Here is a 20,971-nt window from a genome sequence, read left to right as displayed (position 1 = left end):
TAATGATCACTTACTTTTTACAAACTGGTTGATGAACTGGACCACAGTGGTGGTGGAGGTGGTGGAACAATCATAGCCAGGGAATGACTTCATTTCAGTGACAATTTCAGGTTTTCTCTTATTGGACAGCTTTATTATGTAGCTCAGCTGCAGTTTGTGAAATGGTTTCTCATTGAGAAGCAGCAGCAGCAGCAGCAGCAGGGTTCAGATTAACTTCACACGGTGACAGTTTATGGGTAAAATATGGTGCCTGTTAGCAAAACAAACCCCCTCTGTCAAAGCAGCGGTGTATGAAGAAGGAGAGGACAATCAAAGGCTGTTTTTTTTAATCTGTCCTGCCTCGGAGATTAGCCCACCACATTGTTTTAATTGTTTTAAAGGGAGGGAATGAAATGCTTGTGTATAGAGGGATCCTTGGCATAAATCTTCCAAGTTCAATAGTTTCAAAAACTTGAGCCCCTCGCAGCCCCCCTCTCTTCCCTCATCCCACCTAATCCCAGCTAATACCTTTCTTTCTATTGGCTAATGGCTGAGGGGAGCCTGGGTAAATGCTTCTTAAATAGTCGTGGGTGAGAATAGTTTCGGGAGACTGAGATCCGTGCCACCACAAAGACGCTGCTCTGCAAGGATTCCGGGCCTGAACTGGGACAAGGACTATAGTGGACTATACAAAAAAGAAAATCACGTCTGGATCTCAGGTAAACGGACGAGGACGGAGGACATGCAGAGCTTTACTGAAGGGACACTTTTTCAATTAATTCAGATTTTGTGGATCCAAAAGCCAGAGAGAAGGCACTCTTCCTCTCTCTTATTTTATAACAGTTATTATAGCTTTAATGCAGGGGCCTCTAATTAAAGTGAGCTGGGGGCCAGTGAACTTCTAGTCAGGTCAGGAGCGAGCGTAGTCAGGATGATGTTGTACACAATTTCAAAGTAAAAGTGTTTGTTCTGACTTATTAGTTCACAAAAAAGAACTATAAATAACAAAATAGAATTTGAACTGTAATTAAAACACTAGACAAACATTGAATACATTGAATAATGTGATAGATGTAGCCTACTGTGATTGTCATTATTGTGAAAATATTGTTGATGGAAAGTAAATATAGGGCCACAGAACACTGACTTGGAGGCCGCATATGGCCAGTGGGCCGCCAGTTTGAAACAGAAAAGTAATATATGTTTTTTAATTTAGAAAAGGAAAAAGATGGCCACAGTAAATAGTAATATAATATAATAATAATATAGAGTATGTTCAGGTTAGTTCCTCACTTGTGTGTAAGCTACTTCTCACAAATCAGTCTTATAAAATTGACTGATAATACTATGCTCATTCATTCACCTACTCATTTATTAATTCACAGGCTGTTAATAAAGGTTTTAGAAGCAAATTACACTTCATTTTGTGAGAGACACTTATCTGTCTTCTTATTTTAATTTGAAAAACAAAACAAAACAGATTTTTTAATTTTCTGTCTTCACTTCAGCATGAACTCGTTGAATTTCTGCGGGACGTCCAGCAGTGGAGTGTTTCCTGTCCATGGTGTCAACTCTGTGCTGTTGGACCTGCACCACCAGATGGCGGAGCAGTTCCACGCGTACTCTGCTGCAGGACCCACGGTGCACACACTCACTGTGGCTGAAAGACTAGCAGGTGAGTGTCTCTCTCTCTCTCTCTCTCTCTCTCTCTCTCTCTCTCTCTCTCTCTCTCTCTCTCACACACACACACACACTGGTTTCCATGGTGTCAGAGGACATTACATTGACTTACATTCATTTCCTGGAGACTTACTTGAACCTTAACCATAACTACGACTGACTTAATCATAACCCTTAACCTAGTTTTAAAACACATTCACCTTAAAATGTAGTCATTTATATTCTAGGGACTTGATTTTCGTCGCCATACGGAAGACAAGTCCCCATAATGTGACTGTGTAAACAGATTTACGTCCCCACAACATCAGGAATAGCAGGGTTGGACATTTATTCTTCTTTGAACACTTTCTTTTGGACAGCTTAAACAAAACCTTATCCCCAACCTTAATCATTAACAGTTAATGCCTAACTCTTAACCTAACCACCTACTGACTTAAACATAACCAGTCCCTCATAAGGACCAGGTTTTGGTGTCCATGAGGACTACTGGTCCTGAGAAAGTCAGTGTTTGTGCCAGAAAAAAAGGGTTAATAAAAGAGAATCGGTGTGTTACACCTTTGATTTAAGTTGTTTTTTTCCCCTTATTCCTCACTTTTCCTGACTGTTGGGAAGCGGAGGGTCACTGAGGTCACATGACTCATGGTGTGGATTAACTGCCTCACTTCATACAGTGGAAATAGAAAAAGTGGAAAAATATACCAACTGTACACCACTTACACGATATATTTTTCTTCACTGAGAGAACTTTCACTCTTAATCTTGATGTACTGTTGGCCTATATTATATTATACTGTATTATATTAAATAGAGATGATTAAAATCAGCTATAGTATAGTTAAACTTTTCTGTGGAGGCTCATTCATTTAATAAAAATGAATAAAATCAATAATATAAAAATTAAATCACCAGGTAATAGACGTCATGAACACTTTTTTAATTAATTAAATATATTTCTACAGTGAAAATGTAATTTATTACATTTTACATATTAAATTCAAATATTGTTGCCATTTATTTGGTGAATAACAAACTATATTCACCTTTTTATACCCAAATTTAAGCATATCATTCAACCACTAAAACATTTTTTTCTGTTCACGAATGCAAGTAAATAACTTTAATTTGACATCTTAATCGAGAAATAATAATGTGCTGTAAACAGTAAATTAGAAAATTCATGGATAACAATAATATAATAAGATTCCAGTTAAAGAGCTTCTATATACTGGTGTATTAACCATTACAGAAACATAAAAAAAATTCTGATAATTACCAATGCTGTTAATTTAGGGCAGCTGTGGCTTTGGGTGGTGGTTTAATAAATGTGTTAAGCATTGTATTATTGAATACCAAAAATAAACGGTGAAAGGTCAACATTAATTAAAAATCACCCTTTTTTTGATAAAGATCTACACTTTAGTTGATGTTTTAAGGATTGTTATGACTACTGTGCTTTGCTCTGGTGAAATAATCTAAAATAAATGTATTGTGATGCTCAATATTCCACTTTAAACACAGAACGATGAACTGAATCACTGACAACATGACTGACCTGCTGCTGATTCATAGCATAAACAGTATATATATATATCTCTCTGTCTCACCAGAGCTGATTCTGGAGGCTCGCTATGGAAACCAGCAGAAGCAGCGGCGCAGCCGCACAGCCTTCACTGTGTCCCAGCTGCAGGCTCTGGAAAAAGCCTTCCAACAGACACAGTACCCAGATGTTGGCATGAGGGAGAGGCTGGCTGTTTGCATCAACCTGCCCGAGGCTCGAATCCAGGTGAGCGCACACTGACTCCACCCAGATCCTGACTCATGACCCTGTAACCTGAGAGACGCTGTGTATGAGGTAGAATGACAGAGAAAAAAAACCTTAACTTTTTATCTTAATACTGTTTCTCAATCAATATGACTTGGAGCACAAATACTTTGATTCAGCAATAATAGAGTGTACAGAAAGGTTATACTTCATATATTTTGTTACCTATGCCGTTTTAATTCAGTACCTGCAGCCACATCAGTACAAGAAAAGACAGTTTTTTACAATATACTTGCAGTAAAGACAAAGTCACGTATATTTTACAGCTGTTTTGAAACAATTTTGTCTTATTTTTGTGCATTTGTCTCTCTCTTCCTCTTTATACTCATTTACTTTGTTACTTATATGTCCAGCAGTTTTTTTTACTCCACAATATTTCCTCTAACCATCTATGTTACTACCAAAAACACATCATCATACCCATTCACACACTTCAACATGAGGTTAAGTGTTTTGTTCAAGGGTACATATAGACTAGCAGAGCCAGGAATTGAACCCCCACCCTTCCAGTTGTAAGACAACTCACCCTACCACTGAGCTACCATGGTTCCTTATCTCCTTACTCCTTTTTTACTTCTAAAACTTAGTTATATTTTATATCAGAAAATTACTTTTGATACTATATAAACGTCATAAACTTTAAGACTTTTACTTAAGTAATATTGTAAAAAATGTGACTTCAACTTCTACCAAAGTCATTTTCATAGATGCTTGTACTTTTACTCAAGTATCCCTTCTAGATACTTTTGATTTAATTCCATAATCATATATCAGGGTTGTATTTTTCAAACTGCCTGAAATCAACAAACTTATTGTAGCTTTGTTTGTTTGTTTTGCGCTCTCTTCTCCAGGTGTGGTTCAAAAACAGGAGAGCAAAGTTTCGTAAAGATCAGAAGTGCTCCTCACTCCACAGAGACACCGGTGTGGAGGAGACGCCACATCGCAGGAAAGTGGGACAGGAAGAAGTCAGGAGTGAAGGCCAACAGGACGTTGTCGTCACTGACACTGACAGCCACGTCCCTCCCTCTCCTCACCCTCTTCCTCCTCTTCCTCCATCACATGTTAGAGAGCCATGCCCTCCTCTCACGCCCTCAGACTCTGACATCTCACGGTGCAGCCTCCGCCTCCGCTCCCCTCCACTCTTCCCTTTCATGACAGGGGAGCATTACAGTCACCCACGTCACCCACAGCCTGCTGTAGGAATAGTGTCCACTGAGCTCGGCCTCCCGCACATGTTCTGGCCCATCACACAGCAGCACAGCTCCACCCTGCAGGGGCTTCCTCCAGCATCAGTGACTAAACACTGCAGCCTGTCCCTCCACACCGCATGCTCCAGTAAACCTGTGCCTCACCCTCACCTGGGGCTGTAAATGAAGAATAAACTTAAAATCATTATGATGCTGCTGTGCTGTGATGCTGATTTTTTTTATTTATTTTTATTTTTCAGATCTTTTACTCATCAAACTTGACAGAAACGCAGTAAAAAGCAGTGTAGGGTTTTTATTATCTTTGAAGGAAGTGACTTTGACGTTGACTTTTTGTCAATTTTGTTGACCTTTGTTGACCTCTGTTAATCCACTGTCCGATGATCAAATAACACATTCATCTCTGGAAATTAGTAAAAGAAAAATAAACTGGCACACAAGTTTCACCTCCTCATGTGTGGTAGAAAGTTGCAGTGGTGAGGGTTAGTGCACACAGTGCACACAGTGCACCACAGTGCAGCGAACATGTTTATTTCCTATTGAGCAGACTACACTGAATTGTAAGTGTACAACGATGCAAGGGCACATATTTTCAGAGGTTATTGTAAGTTTGATTTGGTTTTTACCTGCACCACATTTAAAGATATTCTAGTCTTCCTTCAGCACTATTTAGCCGGCTACTATGTCTAAAGTATACATAGCATCATGGTAAAGGTTTTCAAGAAAACCCTCCTCTTTGTAACAAAGCAATGTAAAATACAAATGTGAAATAAACTTATTTCCTTGATGCTGTTTGTTCTGTTTTCATTTGGATGAGTTTAACACAGATTAACTGTAGTTAAGGACCGAATAGAGGAATAAAATTTATTTTTTAAGAGACAGGTGTAAACTATCATACGACTAGGAGATTATTCTGCATTACAGTGATATGATCATAACATGTTATCAAATAATATTAAAACAAATAAACATATTGTGACACTGAGTTTGAATGTGTCACAAAGCCCAAACCTGGAAACCTGGCATTCTATTTATTTGTCAAGTCAACATTGTTTATCACTAATTACTGCACATTTTGGCCAAAGGACTATTAAAAAAAATCAATCCACATCAAGCACACACTGGTAAATTAATATTGAGTAAATATGTGTTGGTCTTTATTGCAGTATTTTGAGGCCCTTTGTGTTGTGTTTGAAGAGTTTGTTTGTTTGATTGTCAAATTCAATAACTGAATAGTGTTGTCCACATTCTGGTCAAGTTATAATGAGAACTGGCCCACAACCTCCTCTACCTGTAGCTAGATTATAGACAGAATATCACACTAAATATGATTGTTGAATATTATAATTATAGGTTATATGAATCACACATTTACATTTAACATACAATTATATATACAGTGTCTCACACATTTCTGTAAGGTTTCTGTAATGGTTAATACACCAGTAGGAGGATTGAAGAAGCTCTTTAACCAAAATAATATTATTTTAATGCTAAAATATAATTACTATTGTTATCCATGAAGTTTCAAATATACTGTTCAACAAAAAAACAGAGAAAAATATTAAAGCACATTATAATTTCTTTAATTGAGATGTCAAAGTATAGATATTTACTTCCATTCCTGAACAGAAAAGTCAGTTTTAATGGTTGAATGTTATGTTATCCCCAGTGAGCCGGCTCAAATTTGGGTATAAAAAGGTGAATTCAGTTTATTTGCCAAATAAAGAACAATAAGAATTTTAGTTTTAAACACGGTTTTGAGAGATCTTTTTTTTTGTTTTTATGACAAGTTGTTTAATAAACAAGTTAAGTACTGTATATATACATATGTGCACGTTTAGTGTTTTTTTTTATTACAGTTGTCTATATTTATTAGTCAAAATTGATTTTTGAACTGTGCATCGTTCAACTTTTACTTTGAAATTCTGTGAAATATCATGAATATCGTTATCGAGATGGAATCTTGTGATATGATTTTATGCCACTTTCCCACATATTTGATCTTATTTTACACATTGGCCTTCAGGTTGTTGGACTTTGAGAACCCTGGTCTAGTGGAAGGTTCTGTGTGAGCTACGCACGCCCGGTGTTCTGATTTATTCACAAAACCGGTTACGTCAGCTTTTCAGCGTAGCGCAGTGACGCCGTGTATCGCTGGGCTTAAAGAGACAACAGCGAAATCATAGCAACTTGAGGGCAAGAAATGAGAAATATCCACGAATGACAAGCCATGACCTCGGCCGCGCGTCTATAGCTCCACTTTAAAGGTAACCATCTTTCCTTTGGTGATAGAAATCCAGTCGAAAGCTGCTGTTTGTGACGACACCGCCGCACATTAACGTTCTCGATCATGTTTCGTGTGCTAACTTGCTAAGTGACTAGCTAACCGAGCTAAGCGGTAAGAGATCCCCGGCTGCTGCCGCTGGAGCTGGAGCAGGCGGTTGTTGGGGATTAAGGAGTTGCCCGGCGGCAGTGGTTAGTGAAATGAAAATCGCTGGAATCGTAACTCGAAGAATGATTAGGTGAATCATGAAATCCCTTTTATTATAACGCTTGTATGGTTGGTAAGAGTAACGACGTCGCCAGGGACATTGTTATTAAGCGTTTACTAACCAGCTAGCATAGGTAATGTCTATCAATTAATATTTGATACTGTGTCCTGCTTCAATTTGGTTAGTTGTGTGTCAGTGTTGGCTCACGAAGAGATGTGTTGTTTTGAACAGACTGTTTGATGCCACAGCGGGTTTTAATTTGGCGTCGGGCCGAGGGCAGCGGTGTTTTTGGTACGTGCTAGCCAGGTTAGCTGTTGGACTTGGCTACAACATGGATGTAATTCTCTACCTTTACAGGAGAGTTTGCCACTCTTGTTGCGGGTTCATGACATGGGGCGAAATGCGCAGGCGTTGCGAAATTGGCTACAACTGAACGATACCAAGCGGACTTGGTCCTGCTAAATAACGCAAGAATAATTTGAGTGGCCTTGTCCGCCGAACCAGTGACTGCAACGTTACCTCTAGATTTGTAACGAACACACTCATCGGCGGGGGTTTGTTGCAAGATTTTAGTTCATGTTTCACAATTTGCTTTTGGAGGAGGAATATGGCTTACGTAGAGTGAACGCAGGTACGTGGGATCACCCCATATTTGACGCTAAATGACAGCTGCCAGCTAGTCACTTAGCTATCAGCTATCATTAACATAAGCCCTGAGAAAGGCAGGTATTTGGCATCACTGACCAGGTGAACGTGGTCGTGTGGTCAGGGAGGAGTTGTTGAAGGTCCACCTGAAACTTTATTTGTCGGTGAGATTATTCATATTTGAGCTGGAAATCATTTTGCTTCGTGTCAATGCTAGCTTGCTAGCTAATGGCATTGATCAGAATTGTAGCAGGTTGTTCGAGCCACTGTCGGCTTCAGCGTATAGTTATAACACTCGTTAATGCTGTCTGTTTTATCCTTACTGGGTTTATTTAGCACTCAGTGTTTGCACTAAACGGCTGACATAAAAAAACAACCAACGTCAAAATACTATGAGAGGCAATTCAGATAGATCTTTGTTTGTTTCTAGGTAAACATCTGTGTTGTCTTCCTGATTGTTTCTAGGTACACGTCTCCGGAGTGTACGTGAACATAACTGGACTTGCTTGATTTCAAGTTGTCTATTGGGGGTCCCCATCAGCCTCTTTAAGTGGATTTTTGATTTGCACACTAAAGACTGATATAATATGGCTTGTGCAGGCAGAGATGGAGAAGTTAGTGTGAGGGAATAAAGGTAAATGGGAGTAAGCTCAATGGAAATGCAGTACCAGAAACAACTTCTTGTAATGATTGCTGGCAGGCTGCTCACTGAGAAGAGTATAATGCTGCCTAAACTGATTGAGGAAATGCCAAGAGTGTGCAAAGCTGTCATCAAAGGAAAGGGTGGTTTCTTTAAAGAATTAAAAAATTAAAAATTCTGGTTTGTTAAATGCTTTTTATCACAAATAAATTACCTAAGTGTCCCTTCATAGTTCTGAAGTCCATCCATCAGTCAATATAATTTACAATGTAGGAAATAATAAAAAATAAAGAAAAAACACAAAATGAGAGGGTGGGACCAAACTTATGACTGGTACTGTATATATATTTTGCTTCTCTAAGTGATCTTACGCCCTGAATGGAAAGACACACACTATTCTTGCACATACTTGGGTAAAAGTGAGGTAAAAAGTGTGGTAAAATTGAATGGAAACCGGTTTTATATCCACCCTCCTGAGATTGCGGTGACCTGTATGACTGAGAACCTTCACACATGTGTTGTCTTGTTTTCCAACATGGCTATACTTTTATTTAAAAAAATAAATGACCTGGATTAGTTTTAGGTTGATCTTTTCTTTGCCCAAAATTATGATGCTATCTAGAAGACATGACATTGTAATGATTACTTGTATAACCAGCACGAGTCAGAATATATACATACATATATATGATTTTCAGTGGGTCTTTATAGGCTGTGCCATATTTTATTTATTTGCACACATTTCATACTCCCGCTGCAAGTATTATTTAAATATAGGGTTAGATCCTCAAGGCCTGCAGAATAAATCTGCGTGGAACAGGCTGAATGCACAACAGTATTATACGTGTGAATGATGATATAAAATACCTTACAGAAATGTGCACCAATTATAGTCATACCTTTGACTGTCAGTGTTGTATTTTAGTCTATTTACTACAGTTATTTTTATTTGTCTGTCAGATTCAGCTGAGCTAGCAGTAACCCAGACAGTATGCAAATACTTCCAATAATATTCTTCTCACTGATGCAAATGTTATGATATGATGAGGTATTACAGCAGTCATTGATCCGTGTAAGTGCCTTTCCGAAGGAACAAGTATCTGCTCATTGTTAGTGCTTGCATTACCTGCTCTTTTCAGCATCACCAACATCTTAGTTCATGGACATGTGGGAGTTGGCTCTCGACAAAGACGTCTACATGTGATAGTTCAAAAAGCTGAACAGACATGGTCAAATTACTCTTACTGTGATTGAGGTTTTTTTGTGCATTAGCTACCTGAAAACCCCTTGAACTATTAAACATCTTAACATTATGGATTAAACATATGCATTTGTTTCTAATTTGAGCATGTAGAGATTTTTACTGGTCTAATTATGTGTAACACACACCTGCAAAAGCTGTTCAAGTGCAAGTGTGAAACTTACTCCTACGCGTGACTTAAATGCAATGTTATGATCTACTATATCTCTGCTATGCTCCATGTTTTGGTAAACATTTGGTTTCCAAAGTAGTTTTAATTTCAAAGCATATTTGTTTATATTTTCTTACTTTTCTGAGGTCCACTGAAGAATATTAACACTCATATTGATTGCTTTACTGAATTTGCCTTGCACTGTCTGAAGCAAGATCTCATTTCAGCTATTGTAAGGAATAGTCACTGTAGATAATATCATTTGATCTTCAAGTAAAAGGTTTAATCTGAAAATATTAATCTATTAATGGCCATTTGGTGTTATGGGAACAGACAGTGATTTATTTGACCCTATAGATGTATGTGTATATGTACGTGTGTATATATATATATTATGTGTGTGTATATATGTATGTGTATGTGTATATATATATATATATATATATATATGTGTGTGTGTGTATATGTATATATGTGTATATGTACAGTATATACACACACACATATACAGTAGAGTGAGATGGCCAGTGAAGTTAATCTGTTGAACATGGTGCAATGCTTTATATACATGGCATACACTGTAAACTAGTTTAACGTCTTTATTTGTTTACCTTTTCAGATCTCCCAATACCTCAGTACCAGACTTTCGCTGTACTCGTCTGTCGTCGCCTTGCAACATGGAGTTTGCCTACCATGTAACTGAAGGCTGACCAGAAGAAAGGAGGCCCCACTGAAGATGTTCGCAGTTAGCCTTGTGGATCCTGCTGGGTTTCGGAGTGCTTTTTTATGACTAGTATTGTATGTGTGTCTTTGGGCACAGCCTAGCATAACCTGCCTAATCCTCAGGCAGGGAAATGCTACTCTGAGACTTGTGGAGAAACGTGAAAGAGGAGACCCTTAAGGAACGTAAAGGAAAAAGGGAAACCTCATCTAAATAGCCGTTTGATTCACACACAGGGAACTTAAGCTGAAGATTGGGCTCATTTTCCCAATGGTCTTGTGAACATTGCACATTTTTAGCAGTAACATCTTTCCTCTGTCCTCAAAGATTTGTCTTCCTCCCTCTCCCTGAAGTGTCCTCTCTCATTGTTATTGGCATTTCTATGGTTTGCATGGCTGGACAATAACCGTGGAGAGGCCAGGGTATCACAAGCTTATGGATTTTGATAAGAGAGGGGGCAAGGGAGAGACAGAGGAAGGGAAAAAGATGTCTAAGACAACAGGCAGCAGGACTGGACATGGGGGCCGGAGTTCAGGGACCAATTCTGGAGTGCTAATGGTTGGCCCAAACTTCCGTGTGGGTAAAAAAATTGGCTGTGGGAACTTTGGAGAACTGCGGCTGGGGAAGAATCTCTATACTAATGAATATGTGGCCATCAAATTGGTAAGTACATCCTCGAAGATGGTTTATAAACTCGGAATTCCATGTTACCACACCACTGTTCTGATACATCTCCAATTACAATTCATATTCTGCATGAATAATTATACTATATATCTGCTTTTATTTATGGATCTTTAGCAGGTTATTTTGTGCTAAATGTATTTTTTAATGTGCAGTAAATCAGATACAGGAAGTAAAAGTCAACTATGTTCTTTTTGTGTTATGAAAAGGGTCAAGAAGAATAAGCTTAGATTAGCCTGGACATTTTTTATTGGCTGTTTTATTTATAGATTTATTTTCCTTGTACAGCATGTCACAGTAAGCAGTGGTACTTTTAGTTCCTTAAATTTCATTTCAGACTGATGCTTTAAAAGTTTTGATGAAACAAACATTTTCCTTTGTAAAAACTAAATCTTTTAAACTCGCTCTGTATTCAGTCTACTTCCTCATTCAGTGGTAACAATGTCAAATCACATTCAGCCACTTATTTAATAGGCTTACACCAGACCACCTGTTCAATCAATAATCTACTTTGTGTTTTTTTATCAGTATTTGCTTTTTTAGTGTTTTGATAAAAAACAAACAAAACCCCCCCTTGAAACTTAATCGATTTAATCACAAAAATAATCAACAGATTAATTGATTATGAAAATAATTGTTTGTTGCAGACCTACTTTCTCTTCATAGCTTTTCTTAGCTGTAAATGTGTAAGCAGTTGTTTGCCCTTGATTACTGGCAGATGTTTTTTTCTCTCTCTCTCGTGATGCCTCAATGTAAGTAAGGCCTTAGTCAGACTCTAGTTAAGTAGTCATACTGCATCCAATGGAAGCACGGCGTCATCCTCACCACAACTACACTGGTCTGTGTATGATTATCCTTACATTTGTATCTCTGAGGGAGGTCATTATCTCTGAATGGGCATCCATTGAAGGTCTTGCTAACCACATAGAAGTCAGGGGTTGGCAAACAACTGTAATTGCAGTTCTTCTCTCTGAAATCTGAAGTTGTGCTGCTTGCTGCCTCTCCCCCTTGCCTGTGAACCTCCCATCTGTTTGGGTATTTTTACCCTCATGGTGTCCAGCTATATCTGGATCTGGCATTAGGACCATAACACTGCTTCATGGATTTCGTGGCCCACTGATCCCAACATTTATCTAAATGTGTAATGGTGACAGGAGGAAGTGTGCTAATTGTGTAAACAAGCTCAACACGGCCTGGCCTCGTAGCAGGGATTGTGACCATTCAGGATTATTCACATTCATGTTTTCTTGATCATTTTTTTGTCTGACCTAAAATGAAGAGACTTATCTCTGTTTGACCGTCATCTCGAAAATGACTTGACTGCATTGTCATTGTTTTATTGGTTTAATGGCCGCTGTTGCTGGGCCTCACATGGATATTGCTTCTCCCTTGTCACTCTTGAGCCAACCCGGACTTGAGCACAATTGCCTTTCCACATGTTTCTGTCTGTGCCTGGTGTCAGAGCTCCCTGTGGTAACTGGGTGAATGTCACTGCCTGTCCAGTATGGCTTCTGTTTTGTCAGAGGCTCTTATTTAGCTCCTACATATGGAGTGAAACAACTAACGGCTCTGTTATCTGTGTCCATCATGCGTGACGTGAGTAGTGTGTCCCCTGATTGCTGTCGTTGAGTAGTATCTTGCTTTTTGCAGGACTCCGATGTCTATCAGTGTGTTGTTCTAGTTATTTTTTGCCTCAAGTAAAGGCAAACAAAACTTACAAAACAAAAGAACAGTTGTAGCCCTTAAGTTGGACTCATACTCTCCCAGTCAAGTCAGAGGGAGACAGTATAATGTTAAGTGGAAGTATGCCAATTGGTTCTTTCTAACTGGTTGAATGAATCTTGTTGACCTTCAAGAAAGTCAATAATATTGTGATATCTAATTTTAGTTAAACAGCAAATTATCTAGTTGATTAAAATAATGTACATTTTGTTATAAAGTAAGGACTTGTAGACTAATTTGTAGGAACATGGTAAAGTGTTGAGCACTTAATGAACTCAATTAATACTTAAAAATCTCAGTGGCACTCGCCTTCACCTTGTTACCCTACTTCATTGCATGATCAGTGAGATAGAGATGTATGGTAGGCCAGCACTCCAGCTCCTCTGTTAGTGGATCTGGGACTGCTGTGAATGTTGGTGCAAAGGGCAAGTGAGAAGGGGGAAACTGAAAGGTTGTCTTTGTTGGCAGGCCTTGTCAACACACAGTGGTTCAGTCTTTGGTTCAGCTGGCCACTTTCTCATACTGACAAACGCTTGTGTGATGGAGGCAGGACCTTATAGCCACTCCTGTAAGTACACCGTAGGCTTTCCTCCCAAGGGGAGATCCCAAGGCCTTAAAGAAATAGCAGCATTTAATTTCTGCTGGCTGTCATGGCTCTCTCTTTAAAACGGCAACCCGTCAACAGACACCAACATCTCCATCAGTACAATGCCTGGCTTAGTTTCATCACTATACATTGAGAAGGCTACTATATAACCAAGTGGTGTGCGTGTTAAGTGTTTTTTCAAAGCAAGGACAGATTTTCTTCTGCCCAAAAATACATTGGCATTTCAGGCATGCTGGATTTAATCTGCATTCTTCCGTTCTCTGGCCATAATGACACATTTCACATGTGGGCTTCAGCTAATTAAGGTTATTCCCACAAGTTGTCAAGTTGGTTGTTGTTGGGTTTGTGATTGTGCACTGCTGATTTCTGTAATATTTACACCTGAAGATAAAAACAAACACATAAGAGAACAAAAACAATTATTGGGGATGTTTGTCAGGTTGAATAAAATTACTTCATGTTTTCTAAATGAGAACATTTATTACCATATTAATATGTTAGTCATGCCAACTGTTTACTATATTTTAGTAAGTTTTTAAAGTCTGTATTAAAGGGGCTGATGTTCAGTGCATGGCTAAAAGTAAAAAATAAGCTTTAAGATTTTCAGTAAATAATATGACATGGTAAATCATGGTACATGTATTGTAGGGCTGCAACTAACAATTATTGTTATAATCGATTTATCTATAGATTAATTTCTTTGATTCATTTGACGAGTTGTTTGATCCTTAAAATGTTGATGGCCGTTTTTAAATCATTTTTTGAGAATTGATGAATTGATTATTAAATTAATCATCAATGATTTTGATCATCGATTAATTGGTTTCACTGTTTTTTTTTCTCAGATTTTTCAGTTTCTTGAATATTTTCTGGTTTATTTGCTCCGTATAACAAAAATCATTGAAACGCAATCATTTTGCTTTATGGAAAAAGACATTTGATTTTGAGATTTGGCAGACGCCAATCAATGTTTTTCAACGTTTTCTGACGAATAAACAAGAACATAATCGACAGGTTAATCTATCGTGAAGATAATTGTTCGTTGCAGACCTACATTTTCATACCTACATAATTAATCTTGAGACGAGGCTCGTACATTTGCAAGACTTCACTATGTCTGTGACTATCACATTATGTTGACCAGGACTTTCTAATCACTCTTGTTATCACTCAGTTTTACAGTTTGCATTTGAGAACCTTGACACTGGCAAGAGTGTGAGACAGTGATCTGTAGCGAGTGTGCTCTGCCTCTCAGAGTAGACAGGTTTCTGGGAGTTGTTTTTTAGGAAGACGGTCCTAAAAAGAGCTTGCAGGTAGTATTACATGTTTTAGAGTTGGAGGCTAAAGCGAGGAGTTTCATAACAGGCACTATGGAATAAATAAAAGGTTTTTAAACTGTGAATCATGCATCATGCTACTCCAGGGAGTTCCAGAATAAAAATAAATGAGCATAAAATATCCTGTTTAACTAACACTACAGCAGAGAGCTGCTTTTTAACGATAAAGACAAATTTGTGCATTATACAAGCTTTCTGAACTTTTTTAACACCTAATCCTGTTATGAATAGGGAAAAATAGGAAAACAGTCGTTTATAAGAGATAAAAAGCAGTGACCCATTCTTTAGTACATTCTCTGGTAATGGCTGTTGATCAGTGATGTGGAGTGCTCAAGTATTTATTTTTTTAACACTTAACTCGTCTCTCACATTTTCTCTTTTTCTGATACTCACTATAAATTTACACTGCTCTGTCGTTCTGTTTTAACTGTCTCTGGCATCATAATTGAAGTGGCAAACTCGAGCCAAAAGAACCAAACCAGAATCGTATGATGGTAATTTAAAAAGACCTGAAGCCAAACTGACCTTAAATCTATTCTGAGTTTGCTTTGCTAGACAAAATGGCAAGGTTTGAGGTTATGACTAAGCATGTGAGAAATTATAATATATCACTGCATGGTTATATAGTGCAGAATAGATGAAATCGCATCTTAAGCAGTTTAGATATAGGCCGGCTGGACTTGCTTTAGTTTGAAGACGTTTCTCCTCCAAGTATTCAGAACTGAAGAGGCCTCTTAGATGAGAGATGAAACGTCTTCAACTTTACTAACCTCACCTAATAATACAATAGGCCTTTTTCCACAGCAGCCATTATACGGTGTGTGTTATTACTCTTAATAAACTTTAATTGCCTGTTTTACACAAAGGTTCGCCACTGTTTGTGGGAAGTGATTTTGTGGGAGGTACAAGTTTCAGACTAAAATGTAGTTTTAAAATCGAGTCGACTTGATTACCTTTTAGGTGTATTCATAAGCCTGTCATTCCTGCTGTGTTTTGCCTTCATACATTGTTCATCTTTTTAGATGTGACATGTAACCTCCTAGTTGAATTTTTAAATGCCAAATATAATGTTTAACAATAGAAACAAATTAAAGAAATCTGGGATTTTTAAAATCTAAATTTCACAGGAAACCTCTGAAATGGACTGTTGAGTGCAAGATGGTTGAATTAGTTTTTTTTGTAATGTCATGAAAATCAATTGAATAACATTAAATGTTGTACATTAGGTTGACATAGACTTTTCTCTAGTCCTACGATTGACTGCAGTCGCAGTGAACATTAAAATTGGATCAACTCTTTTAAGATCCAACCAGGCCTTCAGTACGATACCAACCGTACGTTGTAATGTAATTGCAGTGGAGGCCATTAGGAGTGTTGACAGTTAGTATGTTTACATGCACCATTAATTTGAGCCCTTCAGTTGGACTACTGCCCTTGTCCTAGAATACAAGCATCAGTGGGGAATCGGTTTATTGAATGAAATGTGTCCCCCTCCACTCTGCTGCTTTAGTACAATTTCGTTCATACTAAGTTTACAAGCATTTTAAAGATTTTAATTAATTAATTTTATAATAATGAATAAGTTTTTTTCAAATGTCATGCAAGTGTATGGCATGAGATAACGTGATACACCACATATTAGCCTAGTGTACAGGTAGAAATATTTATATTATATGGCCTAAATCAATAATTCAGAGTTGCCTATGAAGTGAACCTATGTCAAAACCCATAATTACCCCGCCCCATTCCATACAAAAGGTCTGCAAAACATATTAGAGTTGATGTCTTATTCTGGAAAAGTGAAGTAGCGACTGACCACCGCTCTTGGTTTCGGGGGCAGGTGATGGCTCATCTGGGTATGTTGAATCTGAACTGAAACTGGAGAAGCTCTGGACACAGGCCAGCTGTTGCTCTTCCACACCACTTTAACACCACCGTTCAACCCTGGACACCTCGGATCATCAGGACAGCTTAGAGAAACACACATACACACTCTCTGCACCACCACCTCCTTTTAATCTGCATTTGATACAGTCGTACAGTTACTGTCATTAATACCCCATGAAGGCTACCAAATGGAGATGTGCTATGTTGACATTTGACTTGTTCTAAGATGAGATGAGTCACACGGCCAGTTGTGTTTTGTGAAATGGTTTACTGGGAGTCAGGCAAAGGTCACGGTCTATTCTGGTTCTTGTGCGTAATTTCAGGTTTGTTGCCTTGGACATGGCACATATAGTTAGTCATACATAGGCACACAGTGATCATCCCGCTGGCTTTCAATAAACAACAACACAGATCATTTTAAATGCCTGTTTTACAGTACCACACTGTTTTTATTTGACAGTATGTTATTGATCTAGTCCAAGAGAATGTCCTGCATTTCATCACAGCATAGCATCATGTCTCTAGAAAGACCTGACAAATGAGTGTTAGAAGTCAAGGACGTTTGACATGATACAATAAAAGGTTTTAGTTTTTTTGGTCTTGCATTAACAGTGTGTGTTTGCTTGTAGTCTGATCCAGTATGTGGATTAAATGTGCATCACTGACACTATGTAAGTAACTCATAGCAAGTGTAGCTAAAGCTGGCAAGTTATTAATTGTAGACTCCTTGATTGAATATATTACAAAATATTGGTTTTTATAAGATTTAAACGTGAACAAAAAATTATGTACAGTACATTTTCATCTCCAATGTACCTTTAACAGCCTACTATCGATCTGAAATGTTAGTAACCTATATTTGCTGACATCATAGGCAGTGAAACTGCTGGAAATTTAGTCAGCAATATTGCATAGGTTGTTGAGATTTGTTGAACTTATTTTATACTTAATTTATATTTTGACTGGATATTGGATTCATAAAGTATTTAGGCTGTGACTTTACTATTGTATCTTTTATTTGCCACCCCTTAATGTCCTTCAACTAACATGTTATCACAGTATAGTTATTTTTGGTGCTCTCTTTGCTCATTTTAGTCTCGCTTTCCAGTCATCAGGGTCAATTCTTTCTCAACTGTGTTGGTGCAGGGATCAGATTTAGACTAGATGACATCATACGCAGAGTTGGATAATCCTAGCAAGAGGACTTTGTGTGATGCTGATGGCTCACTCCATCCCTACAAGTCTACAGAGGCCACCAAAGGTTAAAATACAGAAACCATCAGCTAATCCGCGATGACATAATCACATATTTGTACAAGCTTCAAGTGTTTTTCTCTAAGCAGGATGGTTGAAATGGCATGTAACATTTCCTCTCAAACCATCCCCAGTGTCAGGATTCAATCTAGCCAGAGAATTATTTGCTGGTAGCATTATCAACAGATCTATAAGCCTTTTAGCTGCGAGTACCGAGGAGCAAAGTCCACTATGGGTGTTCCTCTTGTCCATTGTCCCTGCAGGCTTAATTTGATTGAGATGCTGGTTAATGATGGTGGCTGTAGAAGTGGACATATCTGATTGGTGGTCTTTGTACAGAGATTGGTGGTCTCTGTAAATAAATAGGGCTCCACAACACAGATAAGGAAAAGAGAGGCTGCTAAAATAACAGAATATTAAAGAAGAGGACCTCAAATTTTATCAGGATATGAAGAATTAACAGGGGAAACTTCATACTAGGGGGATTATTGCTGCACCAAAATGTTACCAATCCATGATATCGTTTGATTTTCAAATCACATGTGAATATGAGATTGAGATGCAAGAAAATACGCTGCTGGTACCATTCCAAATGCCTGACGCAATTGTTACCGTCATAAGTCAGAATGTTTTTTTCTTTTTACTAGAAATAAAAGACACTATATGTTGAACGCAAAAGACAGAAACGCTGTCTGCTTGGAAGGTCAGCATGGTTTCACATACATTGATTCAACATGCACAGAAACGGAGACAGCTGCAGGGTGAACAGCTGAGTTGGACAGGTTATTGTAGCAGCAGGTCAGACAAGAGAGGACCCTTCTAGCCTGTGGGTCAGCTGTCCTGGACACAGGCCTGTGCACTTGGCAAAAAGCTGTTTGCTGCAGCATATAGACTGACCACAACTCCCCCTTCATGTGAAAGTTTCCATTTTTCCTGGAAAATATTGCACCTTCTTCATGATCTGTAGACATAGAAGAGTGCGACAAGTACGACTGTAGCCAATTTGTTAATACAATAAATATTGGTAAAATAAACCCTGGCTGCTATTTCCTCAAACCATATTACTACTGTGGACTTGGTTGTGAGGTAGCTGAGAAAAGTCCTCGTCATATACAATGACTTTGCATCAGATATTTGCAGCATAGCGCTGGTCATTTACACAGCCATAGCTTAGTCCATCTGCTGGGAATGGAGAGGACTCCTAAGTACGTAAAGCTGCCGTAAGCCCCGGTTTCCTGTTGTAAGCGGTTATAATGCGTCCCGTGGGTTATTGCCATCTGCTTTGAATCATTATTTATATATTTACAATTTTTATTCTCTTTCCTCCCCGGCATTGCCTGACTAGTGTGAGACATGCTCATTGACCATGTTTATGTGGGAGTTGGATGGCGCTGCAGTAGTTTCCCACTCGGCCTCGCCGATCGGTCACATGTCTTCCTCCCACCGGCTTCTACCCCTCTCTGCTGCCTCCGCTCTTCCACTCAGTTTGTACTTCCTCCCATGCACAGTAGCACCTTACTTCCCTGGCAGGCTTCCTTGTTGGCATTACAATGCTGAAATGATCTTTCGATGCACTCAAGAGAATTATGTTCATACTGAAGTTGAGAGGTCCCGATAGTAGTTTGATGGGAAGTTTTCAGTCATCATCATCGTCATCATGTAGGACGAGGAGCGTGCATGTGCTCTTTCAAGGATTATAAAGAGATGTATATCTGTTGGATCATCATATTCTTGTCATCCTTGTTTTCAGGGTGTATTTCAAAATCATAAATATGTTCACACATCTGTGCAAGCACAATACAAAGTAATAAAATATAAACATTAAAGACCCGTCGTTGCTTTCACATACATTTATTGTCCTTTACAGTGCTGAGATAGATTGACACATTACAGTAAATTATATCATAAATATGAGTCATCATACAGTCACAATTTAGCAACTAAACACCACCGTAGCGCGCCAGTAATGTTGCGATCTTGTTACAGTTTTTTAGAAGACAGGCAGAGAGAAAAGGAGAAATTGGGAATGTATAGAACAGATTATACCAGACTGTGGGTATTTATTATAAAAGGATTAAAAGTCCCTTATTGTGTTGAACATGGCACATTCTTTGTGTGCTCTCCTACATTTTAATAGAGCACAGGAGAGAATGTGATCCTGATTTGATAACATCCTAATGGAGTGAATGTGGGAGCAGCCTTTCAGCTTTTAGTTTATGCAATTTAAAATACAAGTGCTTTGGAATTAGATGCACATGGGAAACAGCTTTTAAGATTAAATCTCACGTCGGGCACCTCTTGAAAAGTTGCTAGGCTAAATAAAGTTGTAGGCGTTCTCATGTTTTTCTATGTGGTGTAGCAAGCTTAATACACAGAAGGTGCTGGCTTCATTCTCCCAGTACCCTTTTCATTAATATTTTCTACATTGATCAATGAATGATTAAGTTTATGGAAGGTTGTGAGAGAGTGAGCTTTGATTCCGCTCTGCCTCAGTTTTCAGATGTCTTGTTTTCAAGCAGACAAACAGCTCAGAGCAACAATATATATGTATCTATATTAGGGATGTAACGATTACCGGTATGACGATAAACCGCGGTAAAATTCCCGACGGTTATCATACCGTTTCAAATTTTAATTATCGTTAAAACCGTGATTGATTACCGCAACTGATTACCGAAAAACTCACAGTGATACTGCTCATTTCCTGGAGAAGCAGCAGCACCTGAACGGCACTCGCTCAAGCGGGCGCGCATGCGCAGTTTGCACTGTCTGTCCAGCGACAACACGGCTGAAGCCACCTGCGCTCCAGAGATTTCCCCCCGTAAGATCAGAAGTCTGGGCATATTTTGTATTTTTAAAGGATGTTGAGGGTAAAATAATT

The 20,971-nt window shown here is 38.4% G+C and overlaps 2 protein-coding genes across 7 annotated transcripts in view; both read left to right on the top strand.

Annotated features, from left to right (window-relative positions):
* The first annotated feature begins 591 nt into the window (after nucleotides 1-591).
* On the top strand, nucleotides 592-5,473 carry zgc:101100 (uncharacterized protein LOC445169 homolog). Its single transcript, XM_058638790.1, has 4 exons — nucleotides 592-698; nucleotides 1,488-1,654; nucleotides 3,267-3,442; nucleotides 4,333-5,473. Exons 2-4 carry the CDS (start codon nucleotides 1,489-1,491, stop codon nucleotides 4,849-4,851), a joined length of 861 nt encoding a protein of 286 aa, XP_058494773.1. The 5' UTR covers nucleotides 592-698; nucleotide 1,488; the 3' UTR covers nucleotides 4,852-5,473.
* Nucleotides 5,474-6,813: 1,340 nt separating this feature from the next.
* The window catches only part of csnk1g2b (casein kinase 1, gamma 2b), a 29,931-nt gene continuing 15,773 nt past the window's right edge, over nucleotides 6,814-20,971 (top strand). For 4 of the 6 annotated variants that reach the window (XM_058638708.1, XM_058638706.1, XM_058638707.1 and 1 more), the window contains exons 1-2: nucleotides 6,814-6,956; nucleotides 10,498-11,262. In XM_058638708.1, coding sequence (XP_058494691.1) covers nucleotides 11,035-11,262 — 228 coding nt within the window. In that variant the 5' untranslated portion in view covers nucleotides 6,814-6,956; nucleotides 10,498-11,034. Of the gene's footprint in view, nucleotides 6,957-7,053; nucleotides 7,212-7,676; nucleotides 7,813-10,497; nucleotides 11,263-20,971 lie in introns of those variants that run through there. The other 2 variants (XM_058638704.1, XM_058638705.1) reach the window with 2 other exon arrangements.

The sequence above is a fragment of the Solea solea genome, chromosome 9, assembly GCF_958295425.1.
Source record: "Solea solea chromosome 9, fSolSol10.1, whole genome shotgun sequence".
Taxonomy (NCBI): domain Eukaryota; kingdom Metazoa; phylum Chordata; class Actinopteri; order Pleuronectiformes; family Soleidae; genus Solea; species Solea solea.
Note: the sequence above shows the minus strand (reverse complement) of the source record. Positions and strands in the feature narration are given on the sequence as shown.